Source organism: Gopherus evgoodei, chromosome 8 (assembly GCF_007399415.2).
Source record: "Gopherus evgoodei ecotype Sinaloan lineage chromosome 8, rGopEvg1_v1.p, whole genome shotgun sequence".
In the NCBI taxonomy this organism is placed as follows: Eukaryota; Metazoa; Chordata; order Testudines; family Testudinidae; genus Gopherus; species Gopherus evgoodei.
The window spans coordinates 9531744-9555090 of record NC_044329.1 but is presented as its reverse complement, the minus strand read 5'-3'; the positions used below and the strand labels follow the sequence as shown (position 1 = coordinate 9555090).

Below are 23347 nucleotides of genomic sequence, written 5' to 3'. Positions count from 1 at the left end.
GTGAAAATGAAGCAAAAGGAAATGGTGAGTCAAGGGCCCCTTAAGATACAAACAAATTAATGTGATCAGACCTACTCACATATACTTTAAAAAGAGATTGAGTTTGGCAGAAGAGGTACGTGATTTTACCCAAGGCAATACAGCAAAGCAAAGCTGTGTCACATCCATAAGTAGAACCCAGGTCTGCAGTCCAACTCTCGTGCTCTAATCACAAGATCATACTGCTGTAATATACAGAAAGCGTGACCTCTGCTCCTCTTACCTGGTCATTTTCTTCTTCCTCATATACAGAATCAGGCTGCAGAACTGCACTGTCTAAATCAGTGCAAGCCAATGTTTCAAAGCAGTCTCTAGTATTCTCACTGCTATTAATATCATTATCTTTAGTAACATCATCCCTAAAAAAGAGACAGAAAAAAGCAGCTCAGAAGAGCTTACAATAGCTTATGTCTTGGCTTCACATGTTCAAAAGAGTTACTGAAAGTTATTTTTATTTAAAAGTCCTGCCATTTTCAATAATTTTGAACATTACAGATTATTTGCAACAAAACTATCCTGAAACACAAAACAACTGGCAAAACCTGGAGAGTTAGCTAACATGTCAAAGGGTAATACATTTGGAGCTATTTTAATAAAACTATTTAGAACAAGGTAAAAAAATGTATTGGAATAGTATTTATTTCATGGATATATATGTATTTCCTAATGAGTTGACAGCTTAATGATCATTAAGTAGTACACAAACTGGCATAGATGTTTCTTCTGTAAGAAGAATCTCACACAAGAATTTTGACCATACAGTCAACCATTTATCCATTGATTGATTGAAATTTAAACCAATCATTTTAGGTTGGATAACAAAAGAAGTATCCTTCCAGTTATTAATGGTGAGATCCACAGTAGTAATCAAGGTACTGGCAAGGATTTTTTACTTTAAGCACAGAGGCCAGCCAGACATTCACTACCTGCTACAATGTGTCCTAATGGATAATGGCAACACTGAAGGCTAAGATGAGGAAGGGTTTGTATACACCAGGGGTCGGCAACCTTTCAGAAGTGGTGTGCCGAGTCTTCATTTATTCACTCTAATTTAAGGTTTTGCGTGCCGGTCATACATTTTAATGTTTTTTAGAAGGTCTCTCTCTACAAGTCTATATATTATATAACTAAACTAGTGTTGTATTGTAAAATAAACAAGGTTTTCAAAATGTTTAAGAAGCTTCATTTAAAATTAAATTAAAATCTTGATCTTATGCCACCGGCCCGCTCAGCATGCTGCTGGTCTGGGGTTTTGTTCACCTATGCCGGCAGTGGGCTGCGTGGGGCCTGCGGCTGGGACCCCAGCTGGGAAGGGTCTGGCAGCCAGAACCCCAGACGGGCAGCGGGCTGTGCGGGGCCAGCAGCAGGGACCCCAGACCGGCTGTGGGCTGAGCGGCTCAGTCCACTGCCACTCAGGGGTTCCATCCTGCGGCTCCTGCCAGCCGGGATCCCAGCTGCTGGACCTGCTCAGCCTGCTGCCGGTCTGGGGTCCCGGCCCTGCCCATATACAGGGGTACCTACCTTCTCCCTGGTTCTGGCCCATTCTCTTCCTCTCTCTGCACTGAGCTGAGAGTGGGAGTGGACCGAGCACAGGGCTGGGGGTGAAAGGTCTGGCGAGGAGCTAAAATGAGGGAGGGGGCTCAGGGTTGGGGCAGGAGGTTTGGGTGTGGGGGCACTTACCTGAGCAGCTCCCATTTGGTGTGAGGGGTGCAGGTGGGAATGTGAGTGGGGGTGAAGGAGCTCCCGTTTGGTGCTCAGGGTGGGGGTGGGGATGTGCGGGGTGCATGGGATGTGGGGGGGGGGCTGGGGATGTGGTGAGAGCAGGTGTCAGGGTAAGGGGGCTGGGGATGTGTGGGGGTGCCAGAGTCAAGGCTGGGGTCATGGGGGGGGTGTGAAGGAGTCAATAGAGGGCTGGATGGTACACGGCTCAGGGCAGGGGCCTGGGGTGTGTGTGGGGGGTGGTACACGGCTCAGGCCAAAGGACTGGGTGTGGAGGGGGGGCTCAGGGCAGAAGGCTGAGTGACTGCCCTCCCAGAATCCCCAACCCCACTCCTTGTCCCAACTACCTCCTCCTGGGACCCCAGCCCCTATCCCTGCCCCTTGTCCCCTGACTGCGCCCCTAAGACCCTACCCCCTACCTGTCCCCTGACTGCCCCAACCCTTATCCACACCCCCGCACCCAGACAGAAGCCCCTGGACTTCCATGTCCCATCCAACCGCTCCCTGCCCCCTGACAGGACCTCCCCAGAACTCTGGACCCATACAACCCCCCCCCCCCACTCCCTGCTTGCCCAACCCCTCTCCACACCCCTACCTCCTGACAGCCCCCCCCCAGAACTCCCGACTCATCCAACCCCCCCAGCTCCTTGTCTCCTGACCACCCCCTCCAAATTGCCCCCCCGACCCTCCTTGCTCCCAGTTCCCTGACTGCCCTGACTCCTCTCCACCCCCTAACAGACCCTGGGACTCCCATGCCCCATCCAAACCCCCCTGCTCCCTGACTGCCCCCCTCCAGAGACTCCCACCTCTAATCACCCCCCGGGGATCCAACCCATCCTGCTGCCTGTCCCTTGACTGCCCCCACCCCTTACCCAACCCCCCTGGCCCCGGACCCCTTACCATGAAGCTCCCCGCTCATCCGGAGCCCTGCTGCCGCACGCGCGCACAGCCTTGCCCCACCCCTCAGAGCGCTGCGCACGTGGCAGCAGGGCTCCAGATAAGTGGGGAGCGTCCTTACCTCCCCCATGGAGCCAAACGCCGCCCCGCGGGAGCGCGCAGCCGTGGCCCCCAGAGTACTGCGCGTGTGGCAGCAGGGCTCCAGGGGAAGGTGGAGGAGGGACCGGCGGCTTGCTGCACTCGGCCAGACACTCCGGCCAGGGAGCACGGACCCTGCAGCTTGCCGTGTCAGCAGGATTTTTAATGGCGTGCAGAGTTCCAGCAAGCAGACGCGTGCCATTAAAAAACGGCTTGTGTGTCGTCTTTGGCACGTGTGCCATAGGTTGCCGACCTCTGGTATACACAGTGGATTAATTCACACCAGTGGTGTAAATTCTAGTGTGCACTAGCATGTTGTGCACTAACTGGCCAGTGTGGACCTTGCTAGTGTGCACTGAAATATTCCTAGTACATATTAATGGAAACATTAACACGCACTAGGGAAACTGTCACACGGATCAGTTGGTGCACTAGTTTGCACTAGGGGGTGTAAATATCAGTGTGCACTAGCACATTGCACATTGTATATATGAGTTCTAAGTTGCTGACATTCACTTCTTAGATATCAGTTTTTGGTTTACGATAGGACTGGATTAAACTAAGCAAACCATAAATAAAATATCTAGATGAAACCTTTTAATCGGTTGGTATTTGAGACTTTTATGCTTTACCATTTAGGAGATTAGCTGTTTCTTCCATTTCTACCAAATTTATCACACCCTGTAAAACCCAGGCATGGAGTTTTGAGGTTTAAAAAAAAAAAAAAAAAAAGTCTCTCAAACAGAACAAGGATCAAGATTTATCTGAGAGGATTGAGAAGATTAACCTTAAATTAGAGTGAATAAATGAAGACTCAGCACACCATTTCTGAAAGGTTGCCGACCCTTGTTATAGACCCAAACTGGTAAATGCCCTCCAAAAAAATTCTTCTTACCTTCCTTCCATTTACTAGAACTGCTGCAAAATATTTTACATATTCAGATATACGCTTCTAATAAATAGTGGAAAATTAATACGGAATTGTGAAACACTCCAGAAATTTTGAACAGAGTAAATTATTTACCCCACATATACTGCATATATAGAGGCAGTATTCATGTGATAAACTGCAGAACTATGTGATAGAAATATACCATGAACCTTTGGATGCTTCACCTTCTCTCTTTCTACCCCTCTGCCTCCAGTGGCTTATTACAACACACTAACCTGCTGACCAGCTTCCAGCAGCCTTTAACAAGCGCTCTCCCTATATCAGATGTCCAACAAGATGGGTTTAAAGTTTAACAAGTAACTATTCTCTTCATTTTTAAATTAAGCTTTGTGCCAGTATTCTAAGCTTTCAATAATATGTTCTCTGAATCATACACTTTTACTTCGCATGTTTTCTTTGTGTTTTGGCCTTGTACATAGTACAAATAATCCATTGGCTGCAGTATTTAAAGGGCTCATGATGCCTCTAGAAGGAATGTTATCATAGAGTGTCTATTAATCCTCAGTGGCTAGGATGAATACAAGTGTTGAAATGCAGCACCAGTGCCAAAAACGTCTATCAGTTTCAAGGGTTTAGATAAATAAGGGAGCCTGCACCCCTACGATGCAAGCCTAGCCATCCACTAAAGTGCTCACAATGTATAAAAGTGGAGAAGCTTGTGTACAGAAGGACTTTCAGATAATTATACAATGTTACTTATAAACTAATCTATGGAACTTTTAACTTATAAAACTAAAATGCTGTTATAATACTTTGCCTTTGGAAAATATAAATTACTTGTAATTGTTCTCTGAAGGTTTTATAACAGAGTTCTGAGACAGATATTGCACCAGATGCAGTATATTTGCGGTGCACTGTTTTAAATGAATGGTTTATGTATGGCTGCGTTCCACCCCACGGAGGAGGGCTACCATAGCTCCTCCTGGAATCAGAAACAGTGGGTGGTGAAGGCAAATCAGCCAGGTTTTAACTCCCCGCAAAGAGGTATCACCTCCTGGGGAGTTCACATATACACACTGAAACTAGATTCTCCATAGAGCAGCAGACAAAGAAAGGATTTTTGAATAAATAACTTGAGTTTAAACTGACTCAAGGCCTTTCTTCTCATCCAGCAAATGAATACGACCTTCTGTAAAACAGCGAATGCAAGCAGAAGGGTTGGAAGGACTTGACTTTCTCAGCCCTGTAAGACTGATAGGTGATATCTGGTAAGCTGTTTGGCATGTGTGTAGGTTATTCTGTTGTTTTACGGTAAAAGCATTACAGCGAAAAACATATCAAGAATAAATGTGCTTACTTAGAAGGTGCCGTGTGGTAACTTATAACTGCAAGCAATAGACATGTCACAGACTTCAGAGAGAAAGGAAGGTGCATGCACTGGCCTGTTTAAGTGGTCTGGATTGGTGGGGATATTGCAGTGCAATCCAGGGTGCTGTGCAGTCTTAAAACCCAGACCAGGCGGGAGTGAAACATGGTGACCTTTGGGAGCCAGGTGCCTTAAGTGGGTGCCCTTTGCATATCACACTGGGGTAATACTGGTGCAGTTACCCTAAAACTGTGAAAATTATCTCCAGTCCCATATCTCTCTGCAGGCTGTGATTTTTTAAAATGGGAGTGTGTTTTTTATAGTAATTTGGTCAAAAAATAATTTTAGCTTGTGTGCACGTGTGTGAGAGTTTTAAGTAATTTACTGCTCATGTGAGGTTCTTGATTAAGAGGGTGGGCAGAAGTGCAAGCTTCCACACACTGCCTTGCCCATCACCTCACCTGGAATCAAAAGAGATTTCTGCCAGGAACAACCAAAGCAAGGGGTGACATAGCAATTTAGGCTTTATGCCCATTCAATCATTAGAACAAAAAAACCTATGGCTGAGGGTCGTAGTGTCAATTATGATTTGTCTAGAAATCTAGAATACATAACTGCCTCCCCATTGACTTGTGTGCATCATACCCTTGAATGCCTCTCACTTGCGTACAAAATGTGCAAGAAGAAATTATTAAAAACACTTACTTTTAGAGCAAAGAACAGCAACAAATGGAATTTGAGTTCATTTAAGACAAATTCAAATTTATAAACATACAAAACCTCTATTTTGGCTTTTTAGCAAGTCTGAATTCAAATATATGTCCCTAAGCAATGCATTATAGAGATTAAAATTCTTACTTGTTGTTAGATCCTTCTTCATCCCTATTAATATTTTTTGCTTCATTGTTACAGACCAGTCTGTGTTGCTGTAAATTCTTAAGATCATCATCTATGCTGCTCTGCAGATCAAAAAGGTGCTGCTCCACAGCTGCTCTAATTGTTCTTTCTAAAATGCTAACAAATAAAAGTCAGAGAATTAATGTTAAAGACATATTTTTACTTTTCTTGGCACCAGTGGATTTGTGTGGGCAGAAAATAGAAAAATCAGACCCTTAGGAGACATGTAAATCTAGGCTCCACAATACCTCAAGACAAGACAAAACAAAAGACTCGCTAATCTCTCAAATATGACCACAGCTATAACTGGAGGTATTTGTTTCAGAGGGGTAGCCACGTTAGTCTGTATCAGCAAAAACGACGAGGACTCCTTGTGGCACCTTACAGACTAACAAATGTATTTTGGCATAAGCTTTTGTGGGCTAAAACCCACTTCATCAGTATTTGCTTACTTAATAGGATTTTAGTTACAGACAGACAAAATGATAGGCAAGAAATTTATATAATTTATGATATTTACAGCATGGTAGGGGGCAAGAGGCCTCAAGCAGATAAAGACCTGATAGGGCCAAACACTGTATAAACACAGCTTATGAAAATCCCAGCCAAAAGGGCTAATAATGTAAAAAAAGATAAGACATAATAGGTGAATGGGACAAACAGGGTGGAGAGGTGGGAGAGTAACAAAACAGTGTTATTTTAATATAGACTAGCTGTGGCAGCAAGTCTTTCCAACCAGAGAAGATAAGATGCAAACTTCTAAGGAAGGGCCCCTAGCAGGAGTCACAACAGTTTTTTCTAACTTCTTCACTCCTGTCTATTCTGGAACAATGTGTGTTTACTTTTGATCTGCAATTATATTTGCAACCTAATTGAACTTGGGCTCACGCTACCAATTAGAAGAAACTATAAAACTGCAGGTGTGAATGCAAGTATCTAATGACAATTTCGGAGTTACACTAGAGTTTACAAAGTACCCATCCAAAGAAAGTGGGGGAAAAAAATGCAAACAGGATATTTAGGAACTTAGGTATTACCATACCATGAAAACTTGTGGTTCCGTGTCTAGTTGAGAACAGCACGCATAAATACAATGAGCTTCTTTTACTTCTGAATGCTGATTTCATAAAGCGTATATTCACTACTAAAAGTCTGGTGCATAAATTATTGTGTTCACATGTATTTGACTTATCTGTTTTGAAAGCAGGTATGCCAATTATGGCACAGACTGGTAAAAGCAAAACACTGGGATACAAAGACTTAATATATTAGTTATACTTACTCTGCAGAGGCTGGCAAGATGCTTATGGGAGAGAGATGAGCACTGTAATAAAGAAGAAATTGGTTATCTTCACAAAGATGTTCAACACTACACAAGTATTCTGAAAGACAAAAGGGAGCTTTGAGGATACTAAAAAAATTGAATCAGCTCAAAGAAACACACATATGCATGCAGTAAACACACTGGCCAGCAAGAGTATTGCTATGTACCATAGTCCCAACCTCAAGGAAAATGGAAAAGCTGGATCAATATTTGGATAGAAGAGGTCTGAAACACCTCTATATTGCAGACAGCTGAGTCAGCAGCAATTCTGTAGTTATAAGTAACTGAAGAACCCATACCCCAAACACTTTAGGGAGCAGTGAGCTGCTGTACGTGCAGTCTTTCATATGAGAGGTACTAATCGCTTGCTCTTGAAAGACTGTGTGATGCTTTACATAATATAACTGTTAACCTCAAGAGCCCACAGCAAATTCCAAAACATTCTGCCTACCTTGCTTCCTTCTAGAGTTCCAGTTCACTAAGGTATTCTTCACTCCCTGTGAAACTACTGCATAATTTTACTATGCACATTTCTGTCTGTGGAAAAATCCTGCAGCCCACCCGAGAAATAAATGACATTTAAGTGCAGACACTTACCACACAGGTTTTCAAGGCTTAGTTACCTGTTATTAAGCACTTTGCATTTTGGTGCTTTTCATTCAAAGATTTCAAAGTATTATTGTGAGCATTGTTGGATTGAGAAGTATACTAAATGTCTGAGCAAGGCATAACCCACTCAGCCAAACACAAACACATTTCTTCCTTTGCAAATTCTAATTACAAAGCTTCAATTTTGCATACTATCACAAATAAAATGATTGCTCCAAAACAATTCTTCAGACAGACTTGCATAAATATGCTTGTAGTGATCTGAAACAAAACTAAGGTCAACTCTAAATGACAAATGACAGTCACAGCCTTATTACGCTTTTCTCATGGTCAGTGATAAGGATGTTATCACACACACAAACAAGACTAGAGAGAAATGCCAACTTTATTTAAACTAAAAGGAGGATGGGGAAAAGGAGGGGGCACTTATCCCAATCTCTAGGCACTCCACACATCATACAGAAAAACAAATTCTGGTAGCTACTTCACCATATAAAAAATGAACCAGCAATCAGAAAAAAATTGGTGATCTGATTCCAGATACAACCAAGATGTACAGTGGAAACTCTAATGTAGTAGTGGAAACATTAGTACCTCTCCTTGCAATTATATTAAGAAAAATTCAACTGAAATCCCACCAGCACTGGTCAGCATTATGTGGCACCAGTGTTCACTCTTAGCTCAGACTTCTCCCTATTGACTTTACCATAGGTTGAATATATCTGGGAGTGCCCAGCTCAGACTTGTTGATACTGGCTAATCATAAGGTAAGTATTATACCAGCTAACTGCTCAATACCTACTGTCACGTAGGTTAGTAAGTAGCTTGGACTAACTATGCAAACAAGTAAAGATTGCCTGTATTTCCTTCCCCCAACAGGATATGGTGGAAAACAGGATTACATGCAGGAAAGGACTCTCTACTGATGGTTGTCTGACAGAAGGAGGAAAAAAAACAAGGATTGCTTTGGCCTTATTAATAGCTGAGATTGAGATGACTTGTACATTGTCTGTGTGTAAATATAACACTTCAATAAATTAGTTAGCACTGTACAAGGATGGGAATTTAAACAAGGCTGGTGCATGGACTGGCTTTTATTTTTTTATTAAAGGGTAGCCAATTTTGCAGTCAGTTTAGTGTATGATATTTTTAGTGAATGAAAAACAAATCAATTTCCACTGTGCTTAAACAACACTGGTGGTTCTGAGATACCATTTTAGACAGATACTCCCGTTAAGCTCAGGAAAATTAAAACACACCTGCTTTACAGACTTGATCCCGCATCTGCTGATTTCAAAGATGCATGAACAAGCAATATATACCCAAGCATTCCAACATTAATTTCTTCTCAATGCTTTTGGGATGAAAGAGGCTAGTTTTGAATTTATTTTTTAGGTGCACAGTTAAATTTCATTGACATGAAGGGGAACAATAATTCAACTCAACCCTACTACCCACTCAAAGTGTTTGAGTTTTTCTATCAGCAAATTTTATTTTGACAATATTTAAGTAGAAACATTTGGAAAACAAAGCAAATATGACACACCGTTGGGGAAGGAACAGGAGAACAAAATGGAGAGAAATTAAGACCCATGACAAAAATAAGCAATGATTTCAGGGGTGGGAATGATGAATGAAAAAAATCCCACAATTAATATATTTTACTTGACAATCACAACAGAGTTTTTGTAAAAGCTATTTTACGAGAACAGATTTAATTAGCAAACAGCTTTTTTAACAGGTATTGATATATTTTATATTATATTTCAAGATGAAGGATGATAAGTTTTACAAATAATAAACAAATCAGTTCACCATTAAAATATAGTCACCTCTAGGATGGTGGGTAGTAGCTAAGGAGACAATCAGAGCATAGCACACTGCAAAACACTAGTGGGAGGAGGGAAGCAAGGAAAATTTTAGTTGAGGGCTCTAGTGCAAATTATGAAACTGTGATGACTAGAGATCTTTAATGTGCACAGAGAGCTTCATATAGATTTTTGTCTGTCCACCTTCAAATTACAGAAGGCTGTGTCAATATTTCTGGGATTCAAACTAGTGGTTCCAAAGAGTCCAAATTATTTCAGACATGATGCTGAGACCCCCAAATCCTCCAGCTCTAAAGGGCAAACTTCATGTCCGCCAGTCCAGGTCACTTTCTGTCATTCAGTAGTGTTCTTAATACACATCTAGGATGCACTTGTGTTACTCAGCAAAAGATGTGCATAAATCAGCACTATTCGAAAGCCTGAAGAATCCTCTTATTTTTCAAGGAATCTCTTATGGCTCCAACTCTAATCAGTTTAGCAAGTTAGCACTTTTCAAAAAGTGTATCAATCTTGGTTCAAAATATATCATACTTCAGAACCTGCTACCAGTCAAAAGAATTCTTGCGTGCTGTAAACTACTTGATGGCTTGTATACAGAGTCTTAGTGCAGAATGACACAGCAAGAGACAAAAAGTAAAGATATCTTTAGGTTTGAGAGTGCTATCATGTGTTGGCAACTAACAAACACCTAATAATTGATACCATCTCTCTGTTCCTGTCCACAAATAGCCCTGTTAAAAAGAGAAATGACATACAAAAATGCAATTAAATAATGAGGAAAAAAAATCAGATTTTTTCGTAATGCTTATTACTGATTGCATTTTTATAGTTCATTATGTTTACATAATGCTGTTTCATACTGTTTTATAAGCCTCCCCAAGAGTAAATATTTAGTCTTTATATAGCATTTCTAGCTTAAAGAAGTCTGTTATTTCGAATCATTCCAAACTAGCATTTTTAATTCATTTACCTGTGCAGCAGAACTTTGCATGCCATTCTGATTATTTTTGCTATTCCAAACGAGCACTTCATGTAAAAATACTTCATTTGAAAAATAATAAAGTATGATGTTGGCTGTTGACTATGCATACTGCTTGTTCGATTTCTATGGCTGCTTGTCAGACGGTACTTCTGGAGTGCTGCACTAAACCCTGCAGTCTAAATAGAAATAGACTGCAACATGAGGTCACTACTGACAATAAGCCGCCCAATCAACACTTTAAAGCTTTCCTGGTGTATACTTCACACTACTCATTCTGGGCAGAAAACATGGGCTTTTGTTGTATATTACTTAAGTAACAAATCTTGACCTAAATATTATAATCCATTTTCTGGATTTTTTTTAATTTGGTCAGAAACAGTATAAGTAGAAAAGCAAGACAATGTATTTATTCAATATGCCCTACTCCTCATAAGCCAAGGGCAATATTAAATTGCTCTATTAAAACTGTCTAATGTAATAAATACCATACAGTTTACAGGTACAGAAGAGTAACTTCTTTCTGAATTTTATGCAAAGAAGAGAGATGTTCTAGAACTTACTATCTTTCATGCATCTCTCTTTGACAACCCCCTGGAATACACAAAATAGTTTTACAGCAATAAAAATAGAATGAACCTAGAACTTTTAGGAATGAACTGTAAAGAGTAAACAGCTAGCATAAATGTTGAAAAATAAATGTTGAAAATTCTGCACAAATTTTAATAGATGAGGATTTTAGTGATTATCCCAGCACGGTCTCTTTAAAATTAATTTGAAAAAGGAAGTTAGCAAACAACATATGAAAGTCAGCAGTGGCAGAACAGATGCATTGAAGAGTCATGGTGATAGGCTTCTGATGATGCATTAGAAAGAGTACAGAATAAGGCTTCTAAATACGTAGTATCACCTAATGTAAAAGTGTTCCTCTGACTGATTAATAACCCATATTACCCAAAGATTGTTTGAATGTTTAATCTAGGTACCATTTTCAAACAGCCACTAAATCAGGCTGTATTAGTCATGGCTGCCTATGTTTTCAAACAATAAACACACAGAAAGACCAGAAATAGCAGTCAAAAAGGAGTAAAAGGAAGAAAACACTGCACAGCATTAATTTAATTATAGCACGTTATATTCAAAATTATTAAAATGAATTTTCAATTAATGGAGTCTAACGTAGGTGCCACATCACCCTTAATCTTTCCCTCTCAAGGAGTTTTTGCAGATTGGCTATAAAGCAAAATGTTGAGCTGCGACTGTCAGTCTTTGATATTTGGTTCCCAAAAAGCTAACAAAAACTCTCATTCAGAAATTTATCATGTTTAAAGGTAAGGTTTTTTTCCCCCTCTTACAAAACTGATATAACAGCGAAGAAAAAATCTCAAAATAACTAAGACAAATACTAACTGTTCAAAAACACACACTTAATATATGCTTTAGATCCTCAAGAGAGGAAGCAGCCTAGGTAAACAAATGTTTACATAGCTACAACACAAGAGTACTAAGCACCAGGCAGGAAGAAAGGGACTTGGGAGTGACACATTAATTACTTGCACTTTTGATGATGAAGTAGCCAGTAGCTGGTTTAGTATATTTATTATAAGCAGAGCTGGTAGCACTGCCTATTAAGTGTTATCTGACCTTTGCCATCACAAGACCCTATTTTCAGTTGCTTATAAAACTTCACCAAAAACTTCAATAATTTGAGCTGAAATTTTCCATTCCAGGTGTCTGCTACAGGCTGTATTATTTGGGATATTTTCAGCCAAAATAGTTCACATCTTTCCAAGAATGAGGCTAGGAAAAAATATGTTTTTGCCCATGTTAAAGAATTCTGATGACCTTTTCTTTGGTAAGACAAATCAAAACCAATCTCCTGTGCCCCCATGATCTGGAGAAGGGCCCTGAAATATGGTGACTCACAGGGTAGTCTCTTAAAAAACCCTCTTCAGTTCAACACTCAATGAAAGAACTGGAGCAAGCATTTTCTTTTAATCCTTGTACTATCTTTTTGAAACAACATTAATAAGCTAATATCTTGCACAACACAAGACACCTAGAATTCCTGTTTGTCTTTTGGTAACCACTTCAGAATGCATTTGCTTGAAATGACAGAAAGGTCTATATTCAGGAATGGTACTATCAGAGCTATGTTCGCCAGACTAAGGCCATGGCTACACTGGCACTTTACAGCGCTGCAACTTTTGCGCTCAGGGGTGCGAAAAAACACCCCCCTGAGCGCTGCAAGATACAGCGCTGTAAAGCCTCAGTGTAATCAGCGCTGCAAGCTACACCCGTAAGGGATGTGGTTTACGTGCAGCGCTGGGAGAGCTCTCTCCCAGCGCTGGCGCTCCAACTACATTCACACTTCAAAGCGCTGCAGCGGCAGCGCTCCCACAGCACTGCCACGGCAGCGCTTTGAAATTTCAAGTGTAGCCATACCCAAAGATGTTCAAATTGCCTCTTCGCACAGACAATTCCTTAGGTCCAGTTAGACTAACAGTTTAATAATCCCTCCAGTTTTACTAGAAATTGTACATTTTTAAATGTAAACTATGAGAAATTAGTTTTAAGAGTCTGGTTATTTAATTGCTATAAAAATAAGAGTTTAGAGGATGCTTCATAAAGAAAAACTGATATAAACAAACCAAACCGATATAAACAATCCATTTGGTTGTTTTACCATCTTTATTAAAGCCATTTACTTTAGCATAAGCATTCCTTCTGTAAATTACTGCTGCAAGTAGGTCAATATAGTTAAAGTGATGCATCAACCTGGAGTCTTGACAGTTTCAAAAGGTCAGTTTTTGGCACTAAGCATGTACTTAAATCCCCCCCTTCACCATTCTTTTGTTTTTTTCCTTTTTCAGCATGCTCTTCTCTCCCCTGCTACTATGAGAAATACCCCAATGGAAAACTGAGCACACATAGGAAGTTGTAAAAACAACTGCACACAAAATGCTATCAAATGCAGACAAAACTGAAAAAGCACAGAAAAATCTTAGACATTACCTGTGACAACAGTAAATAAATTTTCAGATAGAAGTGTGATTTTCTATTTTAAGTTGATGAGTCTCCTTTAAGGATCAGTCTATGCTAAATAAGGAGGACTTCCAATCCATTTCACTGCCCTCTTGCTAGACTCTGCTCCCCCAAACTATAATATATTAAATCTATAAAAATATGAAGCTTCTACATTTAAAACTAAAATGTACAAAAGAAAAAGCAACTATTTTTTCTTTAATATCCCATCCCATTTTCTGTCATACTTTGCTGCGCTGCTACTAAATTGGATCTAATCTTGAAAGGAGATCTGTGAGGACACAGAAACCTGCCCGAACAGATACTTTTGTAAGATCAGGGCCTTAGTTAATCCCAGGACCTTACAGCTCTCTGTAAAGTACTATGCACACCTACGACACCTGTAGAAATCTAAGTGCCACATTTCCATTATAAATTTGTTTTCAATAATTTATAACCAAAGTTAAAATTCAATCCAAATGAAGTGGGGCAGAGAATCTTTTTTAAACTGCAGCAAGTTGGCCAATAAAGAATTTACCATTTTGGCTTGAGCTTGCAGTCAATGCATGCAAAACTCCCACTGGCTTCTCTGGGAGTTACACCTATCTGGATAATGTGTATATTCCTTCCAGCTATATATTTTTCTTTTAAAGGTAAACTTAAAAAAATTTTATTTGAATTTTACAAAATAAACCTGTGATTGTTGGCAAGCACTCACATGCAACTCCCAGAGGTGGGAGCATCATCCACCTCTGAAGTCTGTAATGGGGGCTAAGTACCTATTATTTTTGGCAAAGTTATCACACGCATTTAGAGAAACTTTACGTGCTTTACAAATGTTAATGAATAAAGCCTCAAAATACTTCCCTACTTTACAAGGGTGCTTTCCGCTTTTACACTTGAGCAAACTGTGCCGTGGACTAAGTGACTTGCCCAAAGGAGATACAGCAATTCTCTATAATGAGAGGGCTCAGGCCCATTAACTCAACCTCACGTTTTAACTATTAAAACCACCACCTCTCTCTCTCTCTCTCAATAATAAAACAAGCATGTAGAAATTCAAAGGAGTTCCCCTTGAACAAACACTACTCTGTTTTTTTTTGTTACATATACTAAAAATACGGAACCATAATATAACACTAAATATCTTGCAATATATGCATTCATAACATTCCATCAGGACATAATGTATTTTAAATGACATGCAAAAAAAAAAACAACCTACATTAAAAGAGATAGTTAAGGTTGCAAAGCCAAGCACTCAAGTTTGGAAAAGCTAGAATAAAGGTTGCTCGTGAAACGTTAGTTTGGGACCCTTGCATGTATGTATTATGGCATCGTCTTTAATTACACGATCAGATTTTTTTTTGTCGACAGGACTCCCACCTCATTCAGTGTGCAGTAGGGACTTGTTCTCAGAAGGAATAGGTGATGTGTAATAAAGGAGGATCCTACCAACAACAGCCAGGGTTCTGTTGCTGAAGTTGGAAAGTATGTAATGAATGAGGCAGGGAACTGCAGGAAGAGAAAATAGTTTCATGGTGAGGCAGTTGAATTCTGCCCTGGAGAATGAGATTCTCTCTTTGCCACACAGTTCCTATGTGCGGCAAGACACTTATACCAAATTTTCCACAGGTGGCCACCAACTGCATGTTCCTCATATTCTGGGTATACAAATTGAGACCAGGTACAATTTCAAGAAGTACTAAGCATTCACAGCTGCAAGTAAAGTTGATGGGAGCTGTGCTTTGAACACAAAGTGCTATATGATGCTAAGTATTCTGAAAAAATCAGGTCCTAGGCATCTCAGACCGGGTATCCAAAATCTGTGCATTCTTTTGACATTAAACTTTCTGTGCCTCAGCTCCTCATCTGTAAAATGGTCACCTCCTACAGGTTTTGTGAAGACTATTATTTGTTTATGAAGCACTTGGCAACTGTAGGATGAGCACGATATAAAAGTCAATGAGAAAACTAACAATTCTGTCTGCATAGCAGAGTATTTAGAGAGTGTAGTAAAATAAGGCTGAGGGCCATACACTGAACAAGAATGAAATAATGAACAGCTGCTTATTAATTTAGCACCATCCTGCCTGCACCCAAATGAGGCAGGGATCTGTGAAAAAATGCAGTATGTGATCAGGGAAAGTCTGCATAACGTACACTGTGACAGACCCAGGCCAGTGGGGTGCAGGAGTCTGGTAGAGAGCAAATATACTGGTCACTGGGTGAGTAGTTTTCTGTTCCCTGAGTGACCAGAGCAGGGGCTGCACTAGAGTAGTCAGGAACTTGCTAGAACCAATTAAGGCAGACAGGCTGATTAGAATACCTGCAGCCAATCAAGGCAGGCTAATCAGGGCACCTGGGTTTTAAAAGGAGCTCTCTCCAGTCAGATGGGGAGGAGTCAGAGGAGAGGAAGTGCATGTGAGGAGCTTGGAGCAAGAGACACAAGGAGCTGAGACTGAGAGGGTGTGCTCCTGGAGGACGAAGGAGTACAAGCATTATCAGACACCAGGAGGAAGGTCCTGTGGTGAGGATAAAGAAGGTGTTTGGAGGAGGCCTTGAGGAAGTAGCCCAGGGAGGTGTAGCTGTCACACAGCTGTTACAAGAGGCACTATAGACAGCTGCAAATCCATAGGGCCCTGGGCTGGAACCCGGAGTAGAGGGTGGGCCCAGGTTCCTCCCAAACCTCCCAACTCCTGATCAGACAAAGGAGGAGTTGATCCAGACTGTGGGCGAGATCACTGAGGTGAGCAAATCTGCCAATAAGCGCAGGACCCACCAAGGTAGAGGAGGAACTTTGTCACAACACATATAAGGCAACCTCAATTCTGACATTTCCTAGCATTTGAGTGCTTGATTTTGCAACCTTAATATTCTTTTAACATCATTTGTGGGCAAATTCCTAGGTTTTTAAAAAGAAAACTGAAAAAAACAAAAACCTAATTCCATCATGTAGCATCATATTGACACTGACAAGGTTCATTAGCAGGGTTAAAAACCTTTTAGATCCACAACACAGCCCTCTGCTACTTGAACTATTGGAGTAACTGATAGCACTAGTAATTCGTCGTCTTCTACGCAGCCCAGCACAAGAGGGAGATGAACCACTTGGAAATACTTGTAAAATACTTCAGCTATTTATAACAAATCTTTGGAAATAGTTTTCCTTATTGGATCCCTTCTCCCCACAATCATATGGACAAAAAATTAACCTGGTATTTCTTATAACACTAGGCAGTCAGCTTTGGTTTTCAAATAATTTAACAAATACAAACAAATACTTCTGTACAGATGTTGTAAATAAAACAAGAAAAAACAGGGCAGAATGAATTTGATGCTATCAATCTTCAGATTTTTAATTTACAAACCGTTTCAAAAAAACATTCACTCTCAAAATACTAGTTTACAATTCCCTCCATTTTCCCCCAGATTTATGGAATTTAGCCTAACTTTAGTTCCATAAAATCATCATTGTAGAAAATGTAGGAAGAGTTTTCATTCCCCCCAGGTTTTACCACTAACACCACTAGAAATTGGTAGAATTTCAAGTCTCCTTTCATAAACACTGCAAACAAAATGAAGGGTAAAGAATACCAAATTCCTGAAATTTCAACAAGAAAACTTCATCAAATATAAACTATTAAAACAGCCATCATAAAAATGTGAATCTTAAATGATGCTGTGGGAAACATCTCTCTACCTCGTTGATGCTGTAACACTGCTGGAGTCCAAGATGCTCTCTGTCATACCATGTACCATATCTGGCCTTTCTTCAGGTTTCTCTGTGCTATCTTCTGGAAGTTCTTCAGTTTGCTCAAGCTTTATATCCTCCTCCTCCTCCAAGAGATCATTTATCTACAGAAAGATTAATAGGGTTTCGATAATTATTAAAAAAGAAACCTAATAATTTTACAGAGCTGGAAATATGTGGTGTTACGGGATATAAAACACTAAGAGAAAAACATCTATGGTAACTTTTTAAAAAGTTACAAAATACTGAAACAAGAAATGAAGCAGCCCAAACCATGCCTTTAAAAGCACAAATGCAGAACAGTCTCCACTGCTAAATAAGCCACTAAAAATTTCATTAGAATATAAATTGCAAGAAAGCACTGTAAAGCAGTAAATCAAAGGATGAGGAGTCAGGAAATCTGGTATCTATTCCCTTATCTGCCACAGATGTGATGTGACACTGCGCCCAAGTTCCCCATCCTCGAAAATGGGTATGGGAAAATGCTTACTTACTTCACAGGGTTTTTCAAGATGTCTGAAAAGAACTTGAAAATCCTAGAAATGCCTGGGCTTCTATAGCACCTTAAATCTAAGGATTTCAAAAATAGTGAGCACCCTTTGTAATACCAATTTCAAGTGCAATAGTATAAAGGTATAGATTGGTGCCCAGTCTGTTTTGTGATTTAGCAGATTTAGATCAAGGAACCCTAACCAATTTCTTTTTCTTTCCAGGTGCATGAGATGAGCACATTAAAATCTGGCAATTAAGTGTGAATATAAATATGCAGCAGGTGCAATTTGCTGTATTTTAAAGACTGGAACATCTTAATCTATTGGCTTTTCTAATATTGAATGTGTAAACCTTGCTCTTAAAGAATTACTACTTTTTCCAGTTGATTGATACTGCAATTTCATATTTAAAAAACAGCCCTGTCAACCCCTATCCAAAGGGACGGTTACTTCGTTTGAACTGAATATACAGGATTAGATTTTCAGAGTTAGTTGAACAAAACATTTGCCCAATCAAATCACAAACTAATCCCAATATTTATTACTATGCATTAATTTTCTATTTCCTAAATTGATAATATCTTGTCTCTCTGCCCCCCAAAAATTTTCATGACTCTCAAAAACAGATTTTTTTCAGTATCCACATATGCATATGATAGGTGAAAATATTTCATTAAGGAACAAATAATCAAATTTCTAAGGCCATGTCTACATCTAAAATTTTGCAGCGCTGGTTGTTACAGCTGTATTAGTACAGCTGTATAGGGCCAGCGCTGCAGAGTGGCCACACTTACAGCAACCAGCGCTGCAAGTGGTGTTAGATGTGGCCACACTGCAGCGCTGTTGGGCGGCTTCAAGGGGGGTTCCGGGAACGCGAGAGCAAACCGGGAAAGGAGACCAGCTTCGCCGCGGTTTGCTCTCGCGTTCCCCGAACCACCCTGCAAACCGCAGGGAAGGAGACCTGCTTGCTCGGGGTTCCGGGAACGCGAGAGCAAGCCGGGGAAGGAGACCAGCTTGATTACCAGAGGCTTCCTCCTTCCACGGAGGTCAAGAAAAGCGCTGGTAAGTGTCTACATTGGATTACCAGCGCTGGATCACCAGCGCTGGATCCTCTACACCCGAGACAAAACGGGAGTACGGCCAGCGCTGCAAACAGGGAGTTGCAGCGCTGGTGGTGCCCTGCAGATGTGTACACCTTCAAAGTTGCAGCGCTGTAACTCCCTCACCAGCGCTGCAACTTTCTGATGTAGACAAGCCCTCAGTTTATTCTGACCAGCTACTACGTGGAAAGTAAGGAGGAGAGTAATTATGAGGTTATTACATTTTATATGGGACTATACGAACTATAATTTTTTTCTTTTTACCATCCCAATCTTCTGTACATTAACAGAACTTATCAAATCAGTGGCAAAATTGAGTGTATCCACAACAAGTGGCAGCCAATTTTTCATTTACACGATAGGTAAAATGAATGGATCAAATACATAGGAATATTTGGGACTGCAGCTCAAGTGGATCTGCATTTGTTCAATAAGTTGCCCAACAGACTGAGCAAACATGCAGGTATGTTGCTTGCTGGAACTTGGAGCAAAGTGACATCATCGCTGGAATTTGACTAAAATCTTTCATTTTTACTGATGTTTACTATTTGCTAAAGAACCTTTTACTGATTGGCTGGTGATCACAACATTGTGTGTGTGCAGCCAGTAGCATCTAAGACTAATAGGAACTTCACTGAGCAGTACACTAATGTTACCATTTAACATGCTGTTGGAAAAACTATACAAGATTACTTCTCTCGAGAACATCATTGATACATTATGGTAGTATGTTTTCGGTTCTATATAAAAGAAAAATAGTAAGACTTGTTTCTTGCTGGAATGCCTCCAGTAGTTCTTTGGAAAGATTCTAAACTAAAAAAGCTAAGAATTTTGCTACTTTGGGGAAAAAATAAAAAAAGATGTAAGCAGGCTAGTAAATTAGTGATGGAAACTAAAAAAAGGTTTGCTTCAGTTTAGATACAAATACTCCATGCAGTCCTATAAGCGTCAATTTTCAGCACTGTTTCCTTTCTAGGTACTTTCCCCTCTTCCACCCTCCCCAATTTTATAGATAACTCGAACTTTAATTATAATTTTTGCATTATATTGGTATGTATATCTGACACCTTTAATAACTTTACACTCCATCTTCTCGATTAGGTAAATTTATGACTCAGCCTTTCATCTTGACCGATTCTAAATGCCTCCACTATGCCTAAGTTTGGTATCCCCCCCCAATGAATTTTCCTCCTTCTCCATCTGTATCTACAGAGTTGCCTATCACCACTCCACCTCTACTAGCACCCTATTCCAAGCCAACATATCTTATTCCCTTATTAAATTCTTTTTAGTGGCCATCAAACATTTCAGCTAGCCAAATTCTAATGTGTAAAATGCTGCCTTCTCCTACATATCAAGACTGCATCATCCCCACTGCTAAACAAGTGCTTTAGCCTCCACATTCATTTCAGAATATGCTTCAAAATTGCTCTCCTTATATCATCTCTAAGCTACACTGAGGACTTAGTCTCTTTTCCCACCAGCCTTCTCTTTATTGCCACAATCTCTCCTACTAAAACAACATAGTTCCTGTCATCTGCAACAGTCTTGTGTCTGTGTTTCACTGATTCGCCACTTATTTTCAAGTCTGTCTGTTCTATGGACTATATCTATAGTCTCTCCCTACATTTCCTTCCAGTAAGTATTTTAAAGTTACAAATTATATGGAGTTGTCAGTACAAAATAAAGTTGGTCTGACCACCTCAAGGCTAATTAAGGGTTTCACTCCCTCTCCAATTTGCCTAAATCTGCTCATCCTTTTCCAGGACCCGCTAGAACACTTTTCCTAATGTCACAAGATGTGATGCCTTCTAAATTGAATACAATGAAATCAACCTAAAAATGAGCACATATTTTTGTAATTGCCCTTATGTGTTCTCAAACAGAAGTCCAAGTGTGTAGCTGGATCTCTGCCCAACCCACTCATTTCTTCAGATCTGCAGAGGGATTCGAAGATTTATGCATGGGTGCACCTAATTTGGTAAAAGACCTATATGCCAAGTTACCGGAGTACCAACTGTCTGTGCATTTCCCTTTTTTTGGGCACAGAATTTTTAAAGTTTAGTCCTTGTAGTAAAGCGAAATCATAAAGTCAAACATATTTAAATGCAGAAGTTCTAATATCAAAAGATACACAGTACTAATGACTCAAGGGCCCCTTAATGCCAACTGGCAAGAGAATTATAGGTATGTCCTGATTCTTGTATGTACATTCTAGTTCAATCAATGTCATGTGATATATACAGATACTATACAAGAAGTTCTATATATATATATACATACACACACACACACAGAAAATATGTTTTTAGGTTGTGTGTCACCGCACAGGTTTTCTGTACAACAAGAGAGATTAATTCACCTCAGTTTCTGTTGAAATGTTAATTAAGCATTGAAAGCCAACACAACAGATACCCATTATGCCTGGGAGAGTTCTACAGCACTGCGCATGCACAAAATTTATGTCTCCTGCAGATTTCTTTGCTTCCCTACAGAAAAATGACTCTCTGATGGGGAGCAAAGGGAAGCCACAGGAGTGGTCAGATGACCCCTCTCCAGCAATATGTTTCAGGTGCCCAGAGAGGTAAATAAGGATGCAGGACTGAGGAAGACATGCCTGGTGGCACCTACCCAGAACCAAGCTCAGCTGCTAGTCCTGGCTGGGCTGGGGTGGAGAGGTCTTCCTCTTCCCCTGCACAGCATCTGAGGCCAGGCTAGACCCAACACTAGATTTCTCCCCCAGCTGCAGGAAGTTCTGAAAACTCCTCCCCACCAATCCTGCTTCCTGCACTCATCACTCCTCAGTGGCAGGGGGAGGGATCTCTTTACAGGGAGCTGCTCCCCCATCTTCCCAATCCCTGTGCAGTCAGACCTCCTCATATCCAGACCCTCCTGCCAAGCCCCACTCCCTCTGCACTGGACCACTCTAATGAACCACCTGCACCTGGATCCCCAACCCCCAGCATCTGGACCCCCCACACGGAGACCTGCCTGCCAAGCTCTCTCTCTTCAACACCCAGCCTCCCCAACCCCACTGAGCCCCAACCATCTTTACCTGGATTCCCTTGCAAAGTCTCATTACCATTGCACTCAGAAATCCCCAACAAGTCCCTGTGTATCCACATCCCCTCTGCACCTGTATGCCCCACTGAGCCACCTGTTCAGAACCCTCTCAACCCACACCTGGATCCTCCCCTCCCCCACTAAGCCCCTCCACGCTTGGATCCTGCCTTGCTGAGCCTGCCTTCCCCACCTGGTATACCAGGCACGGAAGGGCAGGGTCCTGGGATGTTTCAGGGCAAGGCTCAATCCTTGCGCTGTGTTGGGGTTGTGTGCAGCCTCACCACTGAGTCAGTGTCCTGGGGGAAGGGGGAGAAGCTGCAGTGATTTCCCACTTCTGTGCAGCCAGTGGCCTGTGCTCCCCAAAGCCATGCTAAAGTCTCCAGTTATTTCACAAATAAAATTTGCAGAATTTTAAAATACTGTGCACAGTATTTTTATTTTTTTGGTGCAGAATGCCCTAAGGTGTAACTCATTACATACAAAGTCAACAAAGATGTGAAGTCAGCAGGAGAGCAGCACAGAGGAAAATTAAGCCACAAGTGACTATCCTGCCTCTGAGTACAGACAGTGAACTTTGGGGAGTATAAGCAGAAGACAAAGAATACACCCCTTTACCTGCATCTAGGAAGTAAACAAGCAGTGCGTTTTCATTCATGAACACGGGATCTTAGCCAACCTTGGCTGAAATGCTGCAGAGGACTTTGGGGATGTAAAACTTCCTTAGACAGAGGAAGTTAACCTGTAAGTTAAATTTAGTCTCCACAAAGTGTGTTATGATGGTTTTATACGTAAACATTTGTTTCCAATATTCTTACTCACTATCACTTGAATATTTGAAAATAGTGAAGACCAGAATAGCTAAGAGCTGTGATATTAAGCAAGGTGCTGCTCTTAAGCTGAATCATATAAGCTAGTGTGTATCCTGTTCCTCTGGGGACAGCAGACCTGTATTTCTGTGACTCTTCAATTCTGAAGGGGCTGAACACTGCAGGAGGAATGCTATGGGGTACTAGAGTGCATCTACAGTTAACCTGCAAGGCAAAGTAAGGGCTGGCATAGCCCAGAGAAGAGAGTGCTTGGGTGGCTGATTAGCTGGGTGGCAGCAGGAATCTGACAATGAGCTAAACACAAGTCACACTCCCTCATGTGGGAGCCAGAGGGTTAACAAGGTGACTCGCAGTCCTGGGTACCCCAAGAACCATCACAGTAATAAACAGGTTTAGAAT

General features: G+C 40.9%; 1 protein-coding gene across 2 annotated transcripts in view; it reads right to left on the bottom strand.

The window, feature by feature from the left end:
* Nucleotides 1-23347, bottom strand: part of FAM13B (family with sequence similarity 13 member B) — an 81078-nt gene that overhangs the window by 32269 nt on the left and 25462 nt on the right. For both annotated transcript variants that reach the window (XM_030571495.1, XM_030571496.1), the window contains exons 7-10: nt 17417-17571; nt 7231-7272; nt 5910-6065; nt 263-398 (exon numbers count right to left, since the gene is read on the bottom strand). In XM_030571495.1, coding sequence (XP_030427355.1) covers nt 263-398; nt 5910-6065; nt 7231-7272; nt 17417-17571 — 489 coding nt within the window. The remainder of the gene's footprint in view (nt 1-262; nt 399-5909; nt 6066-7230; nt 7273-17416; nt 17572-23347) is intronic.